Below are 17,299 nucleotides of genomic sequence, written 5' to 3' on the forward strand. Positions count from 1 at the left end.
TATAATGTTTAATCACACAAAACCTATTGGGTAGTTGTTGGGCAAAGTGGGTGTTAAAGTGCGGACGGGATCAGGCTTACCTGGGTTAGGATTATTCATTGTCTGTGCAGTCATGTTTGTTTCTTTTACAATATATTGAGACTCAGACTGTAAAATGGCACACATAATAATAAAGCACACTCTTGAAATCATAAACAAATTACCCACAACAAGGGCTTAGTGTTGAATGTATTCTACATCATGACTCACCATCCTCTGTCCTCTGTCTTGTACAAGTGGTTTGACATTTGTAAGGTGCAACTTGCAGCTATTGACCTGCAGAAAAATTTCACAGACGGGTCAGTTGTGTTGCATTACATAAGAGGCACAAACACTCTGTGCAAACATTAACATGTGGGTAGTTTAACTTTCAATAGTTAGCCAACATAGCATAAATACCGTGAAACAAAGAAGTGATACTTACCATGGGGGTGAGTAACATCCATTTATCATTGGCAGCGGTGGTATGTTTATGAGAAGTTATTGTTTTGCCCACAGACCGCTCCGACTCCATTTAGCTAACGATTGCTACGGTTAAAAGTAGAGAGCAACATCTGACGTAGAAACTAAAGAAAACTTAATTTCAGTGTCGGTGTGAACTTTATATATATATAAAAAAAATCAAACTTAATACGCGAAGTCACTTGTAACTGTATGCCTAGATTTGTTGCTCCAAACCTAAATTGTTCACCTGCTATTTAAACGCTGCAAACTTCCTCGGAGGCAAGCACTGTTGCCATGGAAACGACAGTGTTGCCGGGTTACGAGCAGTTCCTGTGTCACAAAAAAAGCTACCCGTCAGGAAACAAGGGCCAACATTTTCACCGGGGCTAAAGAGGCGTTTATTTTTGTGTGCAACACTGGTTGACAAACGTTTTAAGGGAAATTACCACGAAACTTTTATTGGAAAAAGTAGCAGCGCTGGTCCATTTCTGTAAGTAGTCTGCTGTATTGGCTGTACTTGAAAGACTACACATAAGTGGTGGTTAGAAAAGGGGTCAGCCTGGGCCCACGGGTCATATGAATACTGGGACCTCCTGCTGGGTTAAGCTGACCATGTTTATAAAGCCCTAAATCATGCTGTCCTTTTACATCTCACTGAAGATAACTCTGGCTTAAACAGGTCAAGTGCAAATTACACATAATAGCACAGTATTGCATGGTCTTTTCCCAGGATCGTTCTAATTAAACATAATCAAAACAAATCATTTCACACAGAAAGTAATTACTTGACTCTGCACTTGTGAGGGCTTGTTCTCTGTAGTAGCTAGATAAAACCGACATAAAACTGAGGAAAGAGAGTGCAGCAATAATGACAACAAGGACATGGTCATGATTGCAGACCTTTCTTTGTCTCTGGACATTGTCAGTACAGGAAAAAGCACAGCAACAAAAGCCTACTGTAGCACTAATGATGGCACTGTTGTAGATAGATGTGTCAGAGAGCCAAGGCAGTGAGTCACCTTCATTTCTCAGATATCTTGGAATTATTTTATGCTGATTTATGCCGGTCATAGGCTCTTCTTATGTCATAAAAATGTACCAAGACTCAGGATATTTTAATGACTTAAATGAAGGTTAATCCAAATATCTCATTCACTGTCATATTGTTCCGAATTAAAAAAAAAAAAAAAAAAAAAGACTTTAATTATTAGGAATGGAATTTATTCTTTCAGATGCTTTGTCATATCATGAATAGATCACAATTTAGACCCTATCTACTGGTTCAGTGCTCCTTCATTACACTATTTACTCTATTTGTAACAAACCCCAGGTGACATTCCATCTTAGTTTGTGACACGAGAGAACACCAAATGTGACCAAACAGATTGCGTGGTGTATTTTCAGCCTTTTTACTCTGGCAGTAATAAGCAGTTGCTCAGAGAACACAAGTCCAGATTCATCAAAGGGACATCCCACACACTGCCTTTCATAATCTATTCATGAAGCAAAGCATAGGCTGGAACATGTTATGGGAGGTGATCATCAACCATTTGTGTGACAGGCCACATTGAAAAAGTACAAAGTAAATTCCAGCGTATATCAATCCATGTAGCTTTGCTTTACAGAACTAACACAGGCACAAAGACAGTAAATTGTGTTATTTCTGGATTTGAAACTCTAAATCTGTATTTTATGTTAAACTGCCTTATGTGTTTCTTTATTATTCAACCATAAGATATTCTCAAAATTTAGAGAGACTATTTGTTTTAAGCCATCACTATAAATGTAATGCTACTTATCTCATTTACCACAATGCAGTGTTTTTTATTTTATTTTAGATTGGACCCAGGGATCTTCCAAATGGGAGATAAATAGGAGAGCTAACAGGATCAATCAAATGTATTCCTAAATTGGTAATGGCAACCAGTAAAATACACATTCATTCTGACATCCACCAAAACAAAAATGATATACACTTTTCGTTGTTAAAACGTAGACACTGGGTTTTTAGTGTAAAATATGTAAAAATAAATAAATAAATAAATAAATAAACATGGTGTAAATGTAGCAGCAGTGCTGATTTTTTGGCATCTCTAGAGTCTGACCCTGGCTTTGACTGACAGAGGACTTGTACATGAAAATAGGGATACCATTTATAAAGATAAATAATAATAAAATTAAAATAATACATCACCACATTAGAAAATATGAAAGTTTAATTATGGTGATAGGTGATGTAGCTTATTGTAGATCAGCTGTTTTCCACCATCTGGCAGGGTGTGTGGACATGTGTGAGAATGAGAGCACACTCTGGATTTTCCTGTCAGTCAATCCATTTGTGTAAGCATTTTTGTTTTTGTTTATCCACAGGAGCAGAAAAGATTTATACCACGTCACAGTCAGAGGGAAAAATAGATAACTTGACTACTATGGGTTAATGAGTTCAAGCTTCAACTCATTATCTCACATCCTGTGCGTGTAAGAGTGATTAAAGCTGGGTGAAACCATGAGGGTTGCAGCACTACATTCAGTGGATCATTCAGTATGCAGAATAACATGGCTCAGGTAATCATTTACTTGTTGCACTCATTGCAGACAGGCAGCATGATCAACAGTAGTGCATCCCCTATAACTGTGCATGATTCGTCTAGTCAAAAGATACAAAGAATATGTAATCAGCATAATATAAAATATAATAAAATAAAATAAAGAAATGTTTTTTTTATTTGATCAAATGTACATATTTATTCACAGTGACGCAAGGTCTCTCTTGAGTGAATTCATATCCCAATCAACACTATTTCTAGTATTGGTTGCGAGAGATGGGGGTTGCAAACATTTTCTCGCAGTTCAACAACCATCCCCCATTTCTGCAATATTCCTCAAACAGAAAAAAGACAGGAGTAGGGAGGCAGATGGGCTGCCGAGGCTACCATCATCTGCCACCTCATATCGTACTAATATCAGGCTTTGCAAAGACAAAGACAAGAGGGTTTACTGTATGTGAGTGATAATGCAAACATTTCAATTGTCATAACTGAGACAACCACTGTATCTCATTTTGCAACATCAATTACTACAACTAAGTGTGTGTTTACATTGGTTGGTTTTTACAACGGAACTCTTTCTTACTTAAATCTATACGTATCACCTTGAAGAGAACGGGATGTTCTGCTCATTCAAGCAGCTAGCTTGGTTCTTCTCAGCGGTGGCAGGTCAGTCCCTTGCTCTTCAACCTCTGCTGACCACTTAAAGCAGATATCAGTGGAATGTTTTTGTTAATATAAGTCCTAAATAGTCCTATTTTCCGTCAGCAATCACTTACATGAAGTATTTCAGCCTAAACACGAGTCTCTCCGTCACTCTGCTCTGCTGTAACCCGAGGAGAAAATTTTCCTTGTGGGATACAAGTGTTATCCAATGAGGAGAGAGAACGGCATGAAGGGCTGTGTGTGCAGCCAAGGGATGCGCGTGAATGTGGTGACGTAGCACGAGGACCAATTGATGCCTGACAAGGGCGGGGGCTGCTAACTCATGGTGCGTTCAAAGAAACTCGTACTTTGTGTTTTTCCTTCCTGTGAAGTCATACCAGTTCGATCTGGTACGAGTTCACGGGTCGGAAGTTACGAGTGGCCGTTATAGGGAACTTTCACAGACAACAGGATGGTAAAAACACGAGCTACGGGTTACCTGGAACGCTACCAAGTCGTAGTTGTGACTTGAAGCTGTAACTTACGGTTTCAAAAGCCTGCCTTGAACGCAGCATTAGCCGAAACGGCCGTGAAGCTGATATCTGCTTTAAATACTGCTATCATGTTAAAGTAGTGCTCTGCACAGTGATTCCAGCCATGCTTACAGCTCTGTGAGACTGTATTTAGGTAAGGCAATGCTTTGAGTTAAAAACTGGCATCAGTATGCTAACACTGTTCTCTATGCGCTTATCTTTGTGTAAACACAAACTACCAGCACTGACATGCTAATGGAAAACCATCCAATAATTGATGTTTTTCACCCCAAATCAAAAATGTCAACCTCATTGTGATGCAAGAGGATAAGTCAGTGGATCATCCATCTGTTTAATTACAATGAACCCATCCTCTGAAGACCATGTATGAAGTTTCATGTTTGTTTAAATATTTCCGCCTGGATTTATCAACTGATTGACCACCAAGATAGGCCTACTGTATATTTAATTTCTGTATACTACTAGGCATGTGCATTTGAATTTAATGTGATCACATTCGTCTTCTGAAAAAAAAAAAGTTCAAAACACACAGGCTGCACCGTCACACCTAATAGTTATAAGGGGTGATGGAAAAATTGACAAACAGTGTTAAGGATGCAGACGTTAGGTTAGAGGTATGGCAGTGGATACATGGTTTCCAGCATGAGTTGTAGTTAGATTTCACCCAGTTCAACACAACAGCCATGCCATAAAACTTGTCAGCATGAAACTCTTCTTGAGAGATTCTCATGGTATTTATACTTTATGTAGCTATATGATCTACACATTCTGTGAAAACAGAAAACAAATAATTGAAAAATAACTACAGGGGGTTATGTCAAACTAGGCCAACAATTCGCCCGGAAAGAGGAAGTGACTCATAGCACCACTTACAGGTGCTTACAGTGACGTCCTGCCATCACTTCCTGGATAGTGTCACTGCAATTTCAATTGTAATTCGGTTGGATTTTTTTTTTTGCTGGTGAATTTTGATTAAACAGAATAATGAGTGAGAGCTGCTTCCAGGAAAATGTGAGGGTATTTACACTGGAACCAGTTTGAATGACCCTTGCTGACTCATCTGTCACTTCATCTGAAAAAAATAAGTCCCCAGTAAACTAACAGAACAAAAACTAAATGCCTTCAGATTATTTGTTGGCAAACTCCTCCTTACCCCCCCCCCCCCCCACCCTTTCTTTCTCTCACACATTTTCTCCCATTGTACAAAAACTGGAGCACTGTATGGCATGTGGTGCAGAGAATGAGTCAGACTGCCCACCAGCTGTGAGGCCTGGCTTGCCAGTGGGGAGGAGTAAAGATATTTCATGCGGTGCTGGCAACAGCCCGACAAAATTGGTGTGGGTGATTTACAGGGCTATTAGGATGGAGGCCAGCTGTTAGCTACAAAAACGGGCCTGGCGTAACCTGCAGAGACGCATTCAGGTAACTATTATTATAATGCCACCAGATGAACACCTACATATGGTTTGGTGCTGCAAGTCAACATCAGTGAAAAGGGTGACTGTGGAGATTAAGTCTCCATTAGGGTTATATTTTTGGCAGAGGTCAACCGATAGTGGATTTTTAAAGGCCGATATAATAAGGATAGTTTTGAGTAGGAAAAAGCTGATCGCTGATTAATCGGCTATTACAAAAAAAAGGAGCAAATTACAAGTTGACAGTCAGAATGGAATAAATCAAAATGAATGAATGAAAAAGCTATGGTGCTGAAAGCTCAGCTTCTGCGATGTAGGATGTGGGTCCTTATCTTATGTGTGGAGAGCTGGTGCGATTACATAATGGTGTGCACTACTGGTGCAGCCACTATTGGCCAATATTTCCACAAATAGCAATAGTTGAATGTCCTGTTAGGCCTGCTATTGGCTACCTCTAATTCCTTGCATTGTTAAAAGAGGCTTTGAAGCATAATTTAGATTAATTAAACAATAAATCAGCTGATGATAGCCCATAACATGATGTCAAAAGATAAAAAAAAAAAAAAAATTGTAAAGTTTAAAAAACTCAGGGACATGTGACCTCAATGTTTTTACAATGCTGTCTGTGAAGAGTTCAGAATAAAATCTGAATATTGATGTTTTGGATATGTGATGTGCACAATTCATAATTTCTAACTCTGACTAAGTAGGATGCTTCTGATAATTTGCCTTCCAGACAGCCAGCCTACTATTAATTAGGCCTAGTGTTTCCTCTTTCCTTAGGGTGCATGAACTTCCCTCCTGAGTGCCTCCACATCTTAAAGCCAATTATCCAATTAGCTGCGTGAGAGGAGGGGGGTCGTCCTCGCCACGTCAATTTCCTCGTTACAGGGGGACACGTGAATTAGCTCCACTACTTAGAGGCATGTAACCGGGCCATTCGTGTCTTCACAGTAAAAAAACAAAACACAACAGTGCGTGTGTGCCACAAAAAAGAAGAGAGAAACAGAACTATGTACGCTTTGGTGAACGCCTTCATGCGCTGCCTCTCCTTCCTCCTGCCTCCCTCTTGGCTTTGTGTCAGCTTTTGCTTGTGGGCTGGGAATGTGTGCGAAGAGACGCCGCCGCGGCCCAATCCCAGAGCTCGTTTCAAAAACAGAAAGCCTCTTACATATGAGGAAGTAGCAGCAGTAGCAGCAGCAGCAGTAGAAGCACAAGGAGGCTCCAGTCCGTCGGTCTCACCAGGTCCAGGCTGCGTCTCGCTGGCTGCTACAAGCCCCGCTGCTCCTCAGGGCCCTCCACCGGGTCGGATCTGGATCAGGGGTCTCTGGCGAGCCGTGGAGCGCGTCTGCGGAGCCCCCTGGGTCCTTCTCCGCCATCGCTGGTGCCCGAAGCAGCGTCGAGCAGCTTTACGCACCCCGTATCCTGTCTGTGCCTTCGAGTCGAGCGAGATTAAGACCTTCCAGGGAGGCGCTGCTGCTGCTGCTGCTGCTGCTGCCGCTACGACCGAGGACGAGAGGGAGGGAAGCACCTTGACTTATTCAAGGGAGATGAGCGGGTCTGTGGGGATCCCCAGTCCGACCTCGGCGGAGTGCGCCTCGGATGCGTCAACGGAGCAGGGCATCGATGAGGTAATCACCGTGGACCAGCACTCGCAGGAGATGGGGACGGTGACGATAACAGTGGCCATTCAAGCGGCGGAGGACGAGGAACCCGAGGAAGTGTCACCCAACATCATTGACTTCCTCGGCGGCAGCTGCAGCGAGGACGAAATCGGAAGATATGACAAATCAAGGTTTGATTTATAGTTGCGACTTTAAGTTGATTGTCTGTAATCGCCTGTGTGATGTTTGGATAAGACGGTTAGTAGGTAAACTCCAGGCTCGCGCGCGCTCAGACAGTTCTCCTGTCACTGACACACTTTTATCTCTCTTAATTATAGCAGAGCAGGCTACAGAGAGCGTTTCCTCTCCACGTCAAGGTTACAGAGCCCCGTCAGTCTGTTCCTGCATGGGATTTTTATACTGTATTGGCTCGTAACTTCAGCTGTTGAGCAGCTGCCAGCACACGAGCAGCGTGGGTACAGTGGCATTGTATTGTTGCAATTAATAGAATGGCAGCCGTGTAGGCTGGCACTGTACACACACTCTCTCACACATACACACAGCTTGGGCAGGTGTAACCTCTCACTGTGACAACAAAAGGCAGTAAAAACAGCACATTGTGTGAGGACAAAGATGCTCAGAACTGGGAGTGTAAATCCCCACACACAAACACACACACTTACGCTTGAGGCATGTAGTATTAATCTCCTGTAAGGGATGGCAAGGGGATGTGTCTCTCCCACCTGTAGACGGCATTGGTGCTGTGGAACCTTTCACCTGAGACCTGAGAGATAAAGGATGGCACCTCACTTTAATCTAATTCCCCTGCGTCATGCCCTGCTATTTTTATCCTCTGGCCTATAAGTTCCCTCCTCAGACTACGTGTGCAAAGAGTGAGTCAGTGATAGAAGGGCCAGAGGAGAAAAAATAAATGACACTCTCTCCATATATAAGCGTTTCAGTTTGCTTTGCAGGTCACAACTTCTACGGCTCTCTGTAACAAAGGGCTTCTGTTAACACCTGTGCATGTTTTTCACACATGATTTATTTAAAGATCTCAAACCATCTGATGGGATTACTGGTACGGAGAGGAAAGGGCAGATAGTCAGCTGTGCATGTGGCTGTTTCACCTGATTGACTGTTCCTGCAGCATTCCTACTGAGACTTTACAGTGCACTGCTTAATGGTGAAAAGTGAACGCCATCACAGCTTAATTAGCAATTTTCCAGTATCTCAACTCTCTTGTGTGTTTGCTTGTAAATGTGGTGATGACAGTGACTATATTCTCATCTGAATGCTGGGAGTTGTCTGTATCTGAAGTCCCGGGAAAAAGCTATGGGCCGGTGCCAGCTGTGCGGTCAGCCGGCTGGAAAGCTGTTGACGGAGGGTGTGCTATAGGGAGGAGGCAGGGAGGGGTGATGAGTCATCCACAAAATTTCATTCAGACCCTCACTCTAATCTGCAGGGCTACCTGACTGCACTGCTTCATGGCTTCTTCCAGGTGTCTGACTGAGATCAGTTTGTACTTAAACACCACTAGGCATTGCCGTGTTGGTAAAAAAAAAAAAAAATTGTAAATGGTGTGAAGTTGATGTGGTGAGCCACCATAATCTGTGTGGGAGGGAGAGCCTGTGACTCTGCACCCTTCAGATGGAGAGGTCTTGGCAGTTTCAGGACTGGTGGGACACTGTGGGTCGAGGTTTGGCAACGAGGCATGGTGACTATGGCTGGAGACACAGTTTGTGAGCTGCTGCAGGGCAAATCTGGAAGGACGGAAGCAAACAGTCCATCCATTTCACTCCAACATGTTGCAGAGACAAATGGCAGGAGGATGATGATGTAATCCTGCCAACAACTTGTTGCAAGCCTCTGGCTTATTGTATTAATGAAAGTGAAATGTGTAACAGTCACAATGTTGGCAGTTTGGCATGTGAAACATTGTGCTGTTTTCAGTGCTGCACTACAGCAGAGTCTATGCTCACCATGTTGCATGTTGTCCTCCCACACACAGCGGGGCCGGGACCAGTGGAGGAGAGCTGGAGGAGGAGAGCTGGCAGCCCCCGGATACAGATCTTATCCAGAAGCTGGTCGCTCAGATCGAGCATTACCTGTCGGATGAGAACCTGGAGCACGACGCCTTCCTGCTCAAGCACGTCAGGCGCAACAAACTCGGCTTCGTCAGCGTCAAGTTGCTCACCTCATTCAAAAAGGTAACCATGGTTTCCAAATTATCCAAATTAAACACAATGGAGAAAATATTGAATCTTCTGTCTTGATAATGAGGCTTAAAATTGCACACAAAGGCTTGTCTAATGTGGGCTAAAATATAGCACACACTAAGTGCTGTATTATTGTCACCTCATGGCACCTTATGTGCTTTTTACGAGCCGGTAGTCAGCTGTGTGTAGCGTTCAACTACAATCAGTATTAATAATATTTTGAACCCCAACCATGGGACAATGAATCGAGGTTTGGGCAGGAGCTGTTTTAAAATGTGAACCTGCATAAAGCTCCAAGCTTGCCTTTTGTAAAGCCCACTCATCTGGAGGCTCTTTCAAAACTGAATAGCACTGATAACTGTCTCGAGCATCAACATGATTTATGTGCTGGAGATGCAGTGATATTTTCACATTTATTCACAACGGCTAATGTTTTTTAAGTCTCTTAAGTCTCATACACTTAAATTTGTCAGGTTGTGTGCCATTTTTGTTTATGCTACAAGTGATCTTGGTGCACACATATTTTAATATTAACAAAGATTCAAACATGAGATGTCAACACTGAGCTGCTTTTAAAGTCCCCCTCCAACCATTCTTTTTCGTTATTTTAAAGCATTCTTAGCCAAAATCACAAAACCTGTCCTGTGCCATTTCCCAGGGCTCTCCTTCTGCAAAGCACCAGTAGCTCATTAGCAATGCGCCTCTGAGTGGTGGGCGGAGACTGCGCTGCTCTGCACCCACCCCCCTCTCACCTGACTGACAGAGATGAAAGATGGTGAAACGCTGTTTAAAAAAACGTTTGTTTTTTTCTCGTGAGAAACTGTGGCGGACCTATATGAGACTGTTGCGGGCCACCTTACACCGAGCTCTCTAGCCTTTCACTTTTGAGCCAGATGCAGAGCGGGGCAGGAGCTTGTAAGCAGCTTGCCCTGCCCTGGGGTTGTGACGCCGTCAACCCCAGTCTGCCTGAAACTGCCAGTTTGCGTCTGCCGCTGGTTCACAGCAATTAGAAGGCAGAGAAACTCAGAAATGCAATTTTGCACTTACTTTTCTGCTGATATGTCCTCTAACATCAGAAAAATGCCACAGGAACATGTGAAAAGCACAAAAAACACGATTTTCATCGGAGGGGGTCTTTAAACATGAGCAAATTATACAGTGATGACTTGAGTAACACAGTAGAGGCAGGATGTATGGGTCTGTTGAATGGATCTAATGCCATCATTTTAGTTACTGAAGCATAAATTGAGAAGCCTCTGTTTTATCAAGTTTTTTTTTTTTAACTGATCGATCAGCTTTTGTTTAGCCTCCCTTTCTCTTAAAATGTTAAAACTCAAATGTGCAACCTGGTGGTTATATGATGCCACTTCTAAACTGCTTAGCACCAATGTAACACAAGTAATTCTCTCTTCACAGGTGAAACACTTGACTCGTGACTGGAGAACAACTGCTTATGCTCTGAGACACTCAAAGATACTTGAGCTGAACGATGAGGGGCGTAAGGTGCGGCGCAAATCGCCTGTGCCGGTCTTTGCCAGCGAGTCACTGCCTAGCCGCATGCTGCTGTTAAGTGATTTGCAGAGGTGGCCGGAGCTGGCTGCTCTCACCAAGGATAATGGAGGGAGTGTGGGAGGAGCTACTCAACAAGAGCAGCTGATGAAGCTGTTGCTTAAAGATTTCGGAACATACGGCGCCATCGCCTCTGTGAGAGTCCTGAAACCTGGGAAGGACCTGCCGGCCGACCTGAAGAGACTGAGCGGCCGCTACACTCAGCTCGGCACAGAGGAATGCGCCATTGTGGAGTTTGAGGAGGTGGAGGCTGCTGTTAAAGCCAACGAAGCTGTGGGTGGTGAGGATGGAGGGACCAGCTTGCTAGGCTTGAAAGTGGTCCTGATAGGTACCAAGCCGCCCAAGAAGAAAGTTCCCAAAGAACGACCACGTGAGGAGGGAGGGATGCGCAAGAGTCGCTCGCTAAACAGCAGAGTACGAGAGCTTCAGTACCATGGGGACGACTCGGCCTGCAGCTCCTCAGAGACTGAGAGCACCCCTACATCCCCTCGGCTGGCCAGAAAGTCCCAATCCTGCAACAAGCTTAGCCCCACGACTGCAGGCATCAGCTTCCAGAACAATCACCTGAGTCCTGGTATGTCCCCGCGAAACAGTCCCTGGTCAAGCCCCCGTGGCAGCCCCTGTCCTCAGCGCAAATCTCCACATTCCCACAAGTCTCCCCTAGCCAGTGAGGGCAGATTGAGCCCCGAGCCTGGCCGCCGCTGGGCAGACTACTCGTCAGACAGTAGCCTCACCCCGTCGGGCAGTCCATGGGTCCAGCGGCGCAAGCAGGTGGCGTCTCAGGAGAGCAGTCCGGTGGGCAGCCCGATGATGGGCAGAAAGATCCAGAATGCCGACGGCCTACCACCAGGGGTAACGAGGCTGCCGAGGGGTCCTGATGGGACCAGAGGCTTTCACTGTGTCACTGTCGGTGAGAGGGGAAAGACTGCTGCTACTCAGACTTGATATGCAGAGCATCTTTATGCATTCCACGATTTATTGATCGATCGATTGATTCCTTCCCCCAGAAACAAAATGATAATGGAATTTTGAACAGTCCTTGGCCGTGTAGCTCAGCCCCCACCCCATATTTGAGACTGTGTAGATAATTTTTTTTGTTGAGTGCATCCGTTTTCAGTCTTTGTTTATATTTTTATACGACGTTTTGAGTTACCATGGTAACATTAGTGATTTACTAATGGAGTTTTGAGTGAATGTAAATTGATATTGAGAGAAAACTTAACATACACCATGTCACCTCCATTGCTGTCTAAACTTGTTCTACATGGGTTGGAGAAGGAATTCCACCTATTTTTTTTTTAGTTTATTTTTTATTTTATTTTATTTTTCTTTACTTTTCTTTTTGTTTTAATTAAAAGTGTCCTGTCTTGTGTGTAACAGCTCACATTTGTCTGTGGATGGTGTTTACATGTGTAAGTGGTGTAAGTGACATAGGCACATGGACCTGGTAGGGATATCACCAAATGCCTTTTCTGTATTTGTCAACTGTGAGTTTGAGTCAATTTTACATGTTATTTAAACTGAGGCCATAATCACTCCACTGCCATAAAAGTTGGACAGTTAAATGTGGACATATTTTTGTTTGTTTGTTTGTTTGTTTTAAATTTAGCCTTTTTTAATTTCAGTATTTTCAGTATGCTTTGGCACTTAGTTGGGAAGGGTGTCTTATAGCCCTGAAAATGTTTATTTGTTCAGCAGGTAGATGCTTTATTTATTTTTTTAGCTTTATATATATTTTTTTTTTTTTCTGGGCATAAATGTTTCAGTCTAAGCTCACATTGAGGTTTTGAGGGATGTTCAGGTCAGGCAGAATAGATGCTCTTATGTTCTTGCCTTTACATCTGAGCTTGGGAATTTGTACGGTGCAATTCCTATTGTACAAATAAATCACTAAAATTGCAATTGGCCTGATGTCGTCTTTTTGTTTGTGACACATTTTGATTTGGTCATGGTGGTCTGAAAAAAACATGGTCCAATACTTATTTTTATTCCAATATGGAAGCAAGATTAAGTGAGATACTGTTGCCTTGCCAAGACCAAGGAAGAGTTTCAGACTTGGAAAGCCTTTTGGCACACTGGTGTGATTTAAATGGCTGCACAGATGGGAGGATGATAAGAGAGCTGATGAATTAAAAGCAATACCAACCTTGTATGAGAAACAGAAAATGTATAAATCAGTAGAAAAGACCAGTTACATAAGTAAGTATTTGTCTCATGTTTTCATTTAACAAGTTAAATGTACAGTCGCAAGAAAAGTAAGTGAACCCAATGGAATTACTGACTTTAGTTTTGTCCCTTGTCCATACTGATGATGATTTTTTCCCTCAAATATCCACAGTATAGGCTGGAAAAAACCTTTCAGCTAATGGCATCGACAAAGGCTGTCTGGAGTTGTGAGATATCAAACCTAGAGTTCAGACAGATTCAGATTCTGGTATTTTATTCATGTACTAAGAAAGAAAAATGTTACACATGAGCAGTTTACAAACATGAAAGGGAGCCCCAAAGAAGCAAGAGTGTTTATAGATAGGGGACCCAAACAACTGACAACATCCTCACCCACATCCGCCCTTCAACCCCCAACAACATGCCTACATATTCCACCCAGCTCATTCCAAATCTGCGGACCCCTGCAAACAACACTCAGGCTGGTACATTTAAGTTTACGCTTTTTCCCCAATATGAGATTTTTTTTCCTGGTGTTGTGAGTGTGCAGGGGACGGGACATTGGAATGAGCTCACATAAGCGTTGGTTGATAACCTGATAGATAATATTGTAATAATAATAATATTAATATAACATACATTGTGATATATGTTGAAACCAGGAAGCCTCAGGAGATCAAGGGAGTAGAAAAGGGGGGCCAGAGGGAGCAGTGAAAGCAGACCATGTAAATGCACAAATTGATTTTCTTTTGTAAAGAGTTTGATGAGATTACTTGGAAAAGTGTTACACCATATTATCGTAGTTGATATGTGGTTCAATAAGGGATCTATACAGAGTAAGGAGAGCAGACAAAGAAGATAATGTCTTAGTTTGAAGAATAAACCAGTATATATTTTGATAGTTTGTTGATTAACACATCGACGTGATATTTAGAATTAATGAATTCGTCTGGATACCAAGAAATTTAGTTGAATTTACTATCGATGTTTTGCCCATTAATATTGAGATGGATATGATTGGTGTTACTTTTATTTCTAATGGAATAAAATACTATGTAATTTGTTTTCTTGATGTTGAGTGATAACTTATTGCATTTAATCCAAGAATCCACTTTCTCCAACTCCATATTAGCTCATTCAATGAAACAAGATCAGAGGGTCGGGCTACAGTAGAGGAGCTTTGACTTAAAAGCACACATTTTGAGTTTGTTGTTCTCAACAAACGTCTGCTGAAGCGAACCATATCTGGTGCTTGTCAATGGCTTTGTCAGAATAATTTCCCCAGCAGCTCAACACTAAGAACCATCCACGTTAACAGCTGAAAGCTTAGACTAAACACCAAAGTAAATCTAGAGCAAAACACTTAAGTCAAAGAAAATCAACCCCCTGGAGTGACCCAGTCAGAGCCCTGACTATAATCCAGTAGAGATGCTGTGGAATAGCCTGAGGAGAAATATAGCTACAACAGACATCGTAAGGAAATATCTGATCTGAGGCAGTTGCTTGAAGAACAATGGTCCATAATTCCTCCTGAATATTAAGCAGATCTGGTCAGCAGCTACTGGTGGAGCTTAGTTGAGTTTATTGTTACCAAATGAGGTTTAACCCAATATAAAATCTAAGGGTTCACTTACTTTTCTACTCTACTAAACAACTCGCGCTGACCCCCCCCTAAGTATGATATGTGTTGAGTGGGATTGTGATGATTGTTGAGCTGCTGTGCAGCACAAATTTCCGCAAGGACAATAAAGGTCTTTTAAGTTTAAGTTTTCCACCAGCTCTGTGAATGTTTAATCACTGCTTCCAATAAGGATACAAAATTGTACTTTTTTCTGTTATATTAGTCAGAGGAAACTGGGCTTGTCTACAGTTTTGACTTAATTGAATATCAGATCATATTTGGTCATTCTTTGGTCCAGAGGTCACTCCGAAAGGGCTCACATACTCTTTTTCTTCTTTTTTTTTACACAGATCATCAGGAAATCATAAAAAAAAAATAGAAATGATCCTCAATTTTTTTTTCAAACCTCAAATATGTCTCACACAACATAAGCAGATGCATAAAAAGCCAACGCATCACTTTAGGTAAAAATGTAGCACCTTAGATAGCAATCACAGCTTTGTCTGCGTGGGTAGGTCTGTGACATTTGCATAGTTTGACATCCACATTAATCTCCCGCCCAAGTCGCATGGAGACTGTGAGTCAGCACCATAGATTGTTGATTTGACTGAGGTTTGGATTCTGAATTACCCATTGGCCAGTACTTTATGTTTGGGTTTCATTGTCTGGCTTTGACAATTAAGCACCTCCCTGGGGTCTCTGCAGACTGCAAAATGGTTCTCCAGTAAAGTTGGTCTGTATATTTGCTGAAATTTAAGTTAAACTGTTTTTTCACAAGGAAGAAAAAAAAAATCCACACAGCATAACACTGCTTACATCGGACTTCACGTTGAGAGAGTATTTCTGTCTGTGAGCAGCATTCAAATCACGTGTCATAGCTACTGAGCTTAGTAGGATGGACAAGAAAGCTCACTTTTGGAAAACCATCCTAGTTTTTGTCAGAAATCTCCCACATGCCTTTTGGAAAATACTCAGCCAGTTACAGCAGTTGTTGCAGACTGTGTCCATATCTGCGTCCACAGACTTCTTGGAAGCTATTTACACATTTCATTTTTTAGGGCAGCATTTGCAGGACTTTCACACATGGAAATCTTCTAGTACATTTCACAGATCGGTGCTTCTCAATAGTTTAGCCTCAAAATTGTTCCTTCATTGGCACGAAAATGACCATCAGCTGTAAAACACTTCACATACAGGTGTATTTTGCCATCACTTGTAACTCCTTGATCACACACATACAGGGGAGCTTCATTTAATTAATAACATGTTAAAAACAACTGACCAGTAGAGAAGATGGTGTGATGTAATGAATGGGATGAACACTTTGGCAATCAAATATTTTGTGTTTTGTCCATTGTTCTTAAATTAGACCCTGACAATCATATAAATGGCCCTGTGCTGACTGGCGTCAGGCCAATAGAAATATACTATTGTGAGAGGAAAATGAAAAGCAAATTGAAAAGTCCAACGGCCATGAAAACCTTTTACAGGCAATGTAATTTGTGCCATGTCCTCAGGTGGTATCAAATACTCCTTAGCAACCGTCCAAGTGTGAGAGAAAGGAGCACACAGTTGGATGCTGAGAGTCGTTAGACTTTTAAATTCATGTGGTTGCAGCATTCTGTTTTGTTGTTGACGCCGTCTCCTGTAGGAGTGAGCAAAACGAGAGGACAATCTGTCGGGCAGTGTTGGACACAGAGGGTCAGAGCCGATGCTCCAAAATTCGGAGCTGCAATGGGAGTAAGTGGGATTGCATAAGAGTGAGATGAATAAACTTTTGTTCTCCTCTTCACATGATTAGCAATTCAAAACAAGGAAGTCGTGATTCTGTCTCTGACAGATAATATTTAGCCTCTATTCCCAAATAGTGGTATGAATAGTGACTATTTTGAATAAGTATGGCAAAATTTGACTTTTATTCTCTATTGGTAATTATATTCCATGTGATTTTATGTGTAATTACTAATAATCACATCAAATGATAAAGCATATCCCACTCTGGCTATTATTTGTAATTGGTCAGTACCCACTGAACTGTACTAGGAAAAAGTTTTTTAGAGATGTACTTCAGCCATTTACTCCAGACCTAATTTTTCTCAGACATCATTAGAAACATGTTGGATTACATAATGACATTGTGCTAAAAGTAAGGCTTACAGCTTTGTTTGTGTGCTCACTATTATAGTTAAAGTCAGCTTTTTATTCTCCTACCACCAGTTCTACCATCATATTTTTTTTATCACAGACATTGTCATTTACAAATGTGGCTCAGTGCATTTATGTATATAAACATACCTGTAGCATCTGTTTAATATCATGTGCTGACAAGTAATATGGGGCATGATAGCAATGGCAGTAAACCTCTTCATGCCCAGTCATAACCACACAGTATCATTCAGCTCAAGTGAGATCATACTGAGACAGTCAGTGGGATCAATCATAGGGAGTAGACTGTGGATGAAGCATTTTTAAGTCAT

The 17,299-nt window shown here is 42.0% G+C and overlaps 1 protein-coding gene and 1 long non-coding RNA gene across 2 annotated transcripts; one reads left to right on the plus strand and one right to left on the minus strand.

The window, feature by feature from the left end:
* Nucleotides 1–80: 80 nt before the first annotated feature.
* On the minus strand, nucleotides 81–514 carry LOC311008172. The gene is made up of 3 exons (XR_014596475.1): nucleotides 464–514; nucleotides 250–315; nucleotides 81–147 (listed from the first exon to the last, which is right to left on the minus strand). It is a non-coding gene; the product is annotated as an uncharacterized lncRNA (long non-coding RNA).
* Nucleotides 515–6,656: 6,142 nt separating this feature from the next.
* On the plus strand, nucleotides 6,657–12,219 carry larp6a (La ribonucleoprotein 6, translational regulator a; the record flags this gene model as incomplete). Its single annotated transcript, XM_083996380.1, has 3 exons — nucleotides 6,657–7,438; nucleotides 9,259–9,457; nucleotides 10,883–12,219. 3 exons carry the CDS (start codon nucleotides 6,657–6,659, stop codon nucleotides 11,978–11,980), a joined length of 2,079 nt encoding a protein of 692 aa, XP_083852506.1. The 3' UTR covers nucleotides 11,981–12,219.
* Nucleotides 12,220–17,299: the final 5,080 nt, after the last annotated feature.

Source organism: Trachurus trachurus (genome assembly GCF_905171665.1).
Source record: "Trachurus trachurus genome assembly, chromosome: 3".
Classification (NCBI taxonomy): Eukaryota; Metazoa; Chordata; class Actinopteri; order Carangiformes; family Carangidae; genus Trachurus; species Trachurus trachurus.